Source organism: Archocentrus centrarchus, chromosome 8 (assembly GCF_007364275.1).
Source record: "Archocentrus centrarchus isolate MPI-CPG fArcCen1 chromosome 8, fArcCen1, whole genome shotgun sequence".
NCBI classification, from domain to species: Eukaryota; Metazoa; Chordata; class Actinopteri; order Cichliformes; family Cichlidae; genus Archocentrus; species Archocentrus centrarchus.
In genome coordinates this window covers 13,946,465-13,952,464 of record NC_044353.1, presented here as the reverse complement: position 1 = coordinate 13,952,464, position 6,000 = coordinate 13,946,465, and the positions used below count along the sequence as shown (strand labels likewise).

Here is a 6,000-nt window from a genome sequence, read left to right as displayed (position 1 = left end):
ACTCAGTTTTTTTTTCCACCACACAAAACAGGTCATTTCTTCATTTTATAAGCCCTTCATAAATTCTATTTACTAATCCTATTTACCAATATACGCAAAGACATTACACTTAAAAAGCACACAGAAACATCGGTAATCACTTTATGGCAGACGATCACGTTTTGGCATTACACTGGTCTTCCACTGAAAAACTGGGTTCCTGTGGGTCCCTGTGAAGGTGTGCTGTTGTCGGCTGGACTTTGTTGCTTCCTCTTCCAGCAGAAGGGAAAAAGCGTTTGAATTTTATATAGTAAAAAAAAAGAAAAAAAGAAGAGCCAAATACAATATTTTATTTTGAAAATCTCAAAACAAGGTGGTTGACTGTCACAAGTCATGGACTACCTGTTTAGGCTTGACTCTGCCTGGATCAGCTGGTTGTTGTCTTTGGGAGGTTGCAGAGTATGACTATGGGGGACCAAACCATGCAACATCAGCAGTCATAGCATGGCTGAATAGTGTTTCTTCTGCCTCTTCTTTACTTTTTTAAATTTTCATACATCACCTGTTATTAATATAGATACAAATATATCGGTGAATAGCTAATATTGGTTGGGGGAAGTCCTGATATAACTTGCGGGTTTTGTTTTTTCAAAATCTCATGAACAGCAAATGGAGTTTGTCAGTGCTGCTGCACTGGCGTAGTCAACTAACTGCTTTTATTTTTGGAAAATTCTGGAAAATTTAAAGCAGACAGGTCTTCAAATATGAAAGCAGGGACTTTTATTTTGAAAATTTTGACACACACCTGGTACCTCAGCGGCTTGAACTTGTGTTCTGACTGAAGGCCACCAGATGGCCTAGAAGTCAAACAAGCACAGGCCCTCTGAATCTACAGCAGCGGTTTCTGCAGTGCAGGTGGGAATGGGAGAAATACTACTGAGAATGAGGAGCGTTAAACTCATGCTAAATTACTGGGTGTGCATACAAGGCCACAGCAGAGCTAATCCTGCAAACGGTATTTCAGCTCTTCTGCTGCAGATTGGAGATCCTCTGGTTTGGTCACCTATTCTTGTCCATCCACTTCTCTGTTTTACTTCCTTCCTTACTGAATTATTAGTCTCCTGGTTTTGTGTTCAGCAGGGTTTGTATCTCATGAATTATCAGTGATGCTCACTGACCAATGGACACAGCTATAAATTGGTTGAAATGACTGTAATAAGTCCATTTCAAGCAGGGCCCCCTTTGTGTGTGTGTGTGTTTGTGTGTGTGTTTTAAGAACAAGAGAATGGGATAGAAAAAGAGGTGGTTCCTGTGTTTCTCCAAAAGTCCTTGATCAAATTATAGTGTGTTTCTGTGGGGGAGTTAGATGGTGCTCCTCTCGCTCAAATGCCAACAAATCAAAAAGTCTTAGACTGCTGGCTTTGAGAAAGCCATTGTTTGAAAGAAGATGAATTTTCCTTTGATGACCTTGAAGTTGATGCCCAAAGGGTGAAAACTGTGGGCTCAGCAGAAACTCTGAGAGAAATTTTTCAATGTTTTTGCTTCTCCCACTCTGTCGGTTGTTTAGTGCACTCTAACTCCTCCGTTCACTTAAATGGGGAGAGGTTTTTTCAGCAACATAATGAGAAAACCACAAAACGAAGTAACAGCAGTCGTCTCACTGCTGAGTTGGTCAATTTGTTGCTTATATGCTACATGATAACACTACCATATGCTGGAGATTAACGTCAATAAAAACAGAGTGAAGTTCTGTAGAACCGAGTGATTTACCTTGCAAATGCCCTTGTTTTCTGAAGAAAACTATACCACAGTCATTTGCTCCATCCATCCATCCATCCATCCATCCATCCATCCATCCATCCATCCATCCATCCATCCATCCATCCATCCATCTTCTACTTATCCAATTCAGAGCTCCAGGATGGGACTGGAGCTTATCACAGGTGTCATAGGGCGAGAAAGTCACAACAGAAATTCAGTCAAATTAATAAAAGGTTTCTTTATTTATGAAAATATACAAAATAATGACAAAAAATTCTAAGACTTACATTGCTGGCATTTATGTACTTATAACATAATGAACAAAAGTAACATATTCTGGACAATACTACAGCTTTACAAAAGCTTGTACAAGCTTGTACTTGTACAAAGCGCCTCCGTTTGTGATTTATGACTGTGAGTGAAGTATCAGTTATCCATTTTGATGATGCTCTCACTGCCCAGCAGTAAAGAAACTCTTTCTATGAGACACAATTTTCTCGGCCCAAAGTGAGTTTGCAGAGTTCAGCCAGCAATGTAAAAACACATCTGATAAACAATTTAAACTGAAGTGCTCATGAAAATCAAACATTTCTTCAGAACTGAAGAGACAGTCAGAATAAATGTGACAAGAAAACTTGCTGGAAATTTTGCTTCAGTGACATGTCTGTGTTGCGAGACGTCACAGCAGTGACGCTGGTAGCATGACAGATACACAAATAAAAGTAAAGTCAAAGACAATGAAATAAAGTAAAATAACCACCACCTGGATTATTAATTTTAGGCAATAATTTACACTAACACACCTACAGGGAATTTGTACTACAGTTTTGAAACTAGCAAGCAGAATCTTGCTTCACAAGATCAGTCCTGTGCTGCGGCAGAAATGTTCTGCTCCGGCTCCTCGTCTTCTTTTTGTAGCCGTTGCTTGTTTTCCTTTGGACCCTCTCGGTATCCAATCACACGCAGCCAGTCTCAAACAGTTTGGCCAGGTCTTTACAGTCTGGGTCAATGAGGTCTGCGGGCTTCTCTCCGCTTTCATTCTCTGCCTCTGTGCTGGCTCCCATTGACAGCAGGTATCTGAGGAGAAGATTAAGTAAATATTGATATACACATAAAAGATCCACAGTTTTATAATATATATACACACTACAGCGTATAGATACATAGCATAGTTAATCATATAGGAACGTTACGCTTCAAAGTCGTAACAATGAACCTGTATGTCTTTCGGATCAGTTTATGATATTGTTAATTCTCTTCAGTTAATTGTTTCCCACCCCTAATAATCAAATGCTCTGTAGGCAAAATACGTTTTGTTCACATTTTTATAGAATATATGCATATGTTATAGAATTTCAAATTTCACATTAGTATGGGTTTAAATACCTCCAGTTGTTTGGTGTGCACATTTGGTTACAAAAGTCATATGTTACCTGGCAATTTCTGGGTAGCCATCGCTGCAGGCCATGTGGAGTGGCGTCCAGCCATCCTCGTCTCTCTGATGGACATCGGCGCCATATTTAACCAGCAGCTTCACCACATCCAGGTTTCCTGTTAGCACAGCTTCATGTAGTGCTGCCATACCTGCACACGCAGCAACAATCAGTCCCCTCCAGCAACACTGCTGTTCACAGCAGTGCAGTTAGTGCACTGTTTAACATTAAAACTCTTAGTGAGTTCAAGCTAGTTGTATTACTTTTAAATGAAAAAATGCACATATTTATTTTTTTAGAGATTTTGGCTGTGAATACCCACAGATAAAAAAACAAACAGACAAAAAAAACAAAAAACAAAAAAAACTGCATAAAAGCTGTGGGAATATCGCTCACCTGAGTGGAACACTGTATCCACACGAACCTTCCTCGCTCTCATGAACCGACCAATCTGCTCCAGATCTCCTCGTCTAACAATATCCTGGAAGATGATGTCATTGGGGAAGTGCACTGTTCTCTTTGTGGGTGTTACGGGTATTACAGGTGCAGGCTTTTCTTGTGCTTGTGTGCCATGTGTTGAACTGAACCTTGACCCTTTGCTGTATGAAGGGATGTATGTGGATGCGGCTTTATAAGTGGATGTGTGGTGTGATGGGGTGTAATATGTTGTGCTGTACTGTGTAGGGGTGTACTTTGATGTGGACGTGTATGTGGATGTGTATGGTGATGGTGTGTAGTATGAGGGTGTGTAGTGGGTGGAAGTGTGGTAAGTTGGTGTGTACTGTGAACTGCGTGCATATGTTGACGCTGGCACACGGTAGTTGTACTTCATGCCTGCAGTGGTTGCAGCCCGTCTCCCTCTAGTCTCTTAGCTCGGGAGGAAAGTGAGAAATCCAAGGGAACACAACAATCCAACAAAAAAAGAGCAGTATCCTTTGCTCTGTGTCCTATTTGTCCTCTCCCTACTTGTCCTTTATCCTTTTACTTTAAAGCTGGGACAGATCCTGTCAGCACTCTTCAAATCCTTTGCTTTATTTCGCTATGCCCACATCCACTTCTTTTAGCTTGTATGATCATCCTTTTCTCACCAGCAGTTCACTGAATTAGAATTTAGTCGTAGCACAGTATGCTTGCTGTTGCACAGAGCCGTTATCTGATGGGAGCAAGTGGGAGAGGATCCTTATATATCCACTGTAGTGCTATTTCAAGGTCCAATATCCAGTGACTTCAGCTTAGAAATGAGTGGCCCCTGTACTCCTCCTCCCACTGTGGTCACATGGCCACTGACACTGCACCCACCCCAAGATCATAAAAAATGTTGACAACCAAAATGTTCTCTTTGCTTGAGACATTAAACGTCTCCACACAAACATCTAAACTATGGTAAACATCACAAGTAAATATTGCCTGAGAAAGAAGACTGTACCTCAAAGGCACATCCTCGGTGCCAGGTTGTTTCCCAAGCAGTTACATGTGTCACTTTTCTAAGAATCACTTTGGTTTGGTGGCGCATTGCAGGACAAATAAACTGAGGCAAGCATTAACATGTTGTTGATCTGTCTGCTTACATTATATATTATAGTGCAATGTAATTGTAGGTATACTAGAAATAAACTTTTCATTGCTTCTTAGTGTTTTTCTTTGCATGTCTATGTTCTTTCTCATATTACCCATTGACTTGCAGGACACCTCGTACTTACCCTTTGCATCCTAACTAGATACACCAGTAAAGTTCATCATCTGAAGAGGTCATCTGTGGGTGTGCAGTCATGACCAGCTGAGGGAGCAATGATATGCAGCCTCTCCCCTCAAATACCACTGAAAAGTCACATGGTTGAAAGCAGTATAGCTATTTACAAGAACTTTTGCTACACAGAGAAAAACAAATCTGCTGAAAAGTGTCAAACAGAAAAGTCTGATCAGTCGCACGCACGTAAAACCCATGAATTCAGTTTATACGCAGGATGTTTAAATGTGGAGAACCAGATTCACGCCGTGGAGCGACATGCATGCTGTACGTGTAAATGGTGGTGGAACGTTATGTTAGTGGCCCCAGCTGTCCAGATTTCTAAGAGGGGCAGAGCTGGTTATAACTGGTTCACAAAACCTTTGGAAGTGGACTTGGGCATTTCATAGATGCTGCCAGTGTAACAGAGGAACCAGCTGATAGATGCTAATCTCGGGTTTTTGATATTCCATGTTGAACCATTCAAGCTACACACGCTGAATGTTTGGACTTAATATTTTTGCTGTTTTTACACTGTGTGCATTTGTGTGTGTGTATAGGCTGTCCCTGTCCCTGAACAATGATAATACACCTTCCAGCTTCTCCTGCTCTGCTATGCGTCAATAATCTCACCAGAAGAAACAGGCACCAAATGTCAGAGTGAGGTTTCACACTTTACAGCTTCTCGCTATACATAGAGTCAGGCTGCCTTTTCACTGCCTACCTGCCCTTTAGGGTGCATGTTATGATCTGTCAAATTACCAAGCACTCAAGAGACTGGAGACTGATAGGAAACTGACTATTCTCATCTTCTTCTTGTCTTTTCAGTTTGTTGGCAATATATATATATATATATATATATATATATATATATATATATATATATATATATATATATATATATATATATATATATATATATATATATATATATATATATAAAAGGTTCCCCAGTTAGAACCATACATTCCCTGTAAAGTCCCCTTGGTTCAGGGAGATTGTGCAATTCCATTGTTTTTAAAGTCTTTCTGTGGTAATATAAATGTAATCTGAATCCCCTGATCTCATAGATCAAAACACATGGCTCATCTTTTCATGATG

The 6,000-nt window shown here is 40.3% G+C and overlaps 1 protein-coding gene across 1 annotated transcript; it reads right to left on the bottom strand.

Annotated features, from left to right (window-relative positions):
• Nucleotides 1-2,033: 2,033 nt before the first annotated feature.
• On the bottom strand, nt 2,034-4,314 carry ppp1r27a (protein phosphatase 1, regulatory subunit 27a). The gene is made up of 3 exons (XM_030736374.1): nt 3,570-4,314; nt 3,174-3,324; nt 2,034-2,817 (listed from the first exon to the last, which is right to left on the bottom strand). The coding sequence occupies exons 1-3, from the start codon at nt 4,003-4,005 to the stop codon at nt 2,697-2,699; spliced, it is 708 nt and encodes a 235-aa protein (XP_030592234.1). The 5' UTR covers nt 4,006-4,314; the 3' UTR covers nt 2,034-2,696.
• Nucleotides 4,315-6,000: the final 1,686 nt, after the last annotated feature.

Bases quoted from the DNA above. Each gene is read 5' to 3' on its own strand.
- ppp1r27a (XM_030736374.1), bottom strand. From the start codon at position 4,005: ATGAAGTACAACTACCGTGTGCCAGCGTCAACATATGCACGCAGTTCA. The intron at 3,325-3,569 runs GTGAGCGATATT...CTGCGTGTGCAG, and splicing joins GGATACAGTGTTCCACTCAG to GTATGGCAGCACTACATGAA. The intron at 2,818-3,173 runs GTAACATATGAC...TCTTCTCCTCAG, and splicing joins GGCTACCCAGAAATTGCCAG to ATACCTGCTGTCAATGGGAG.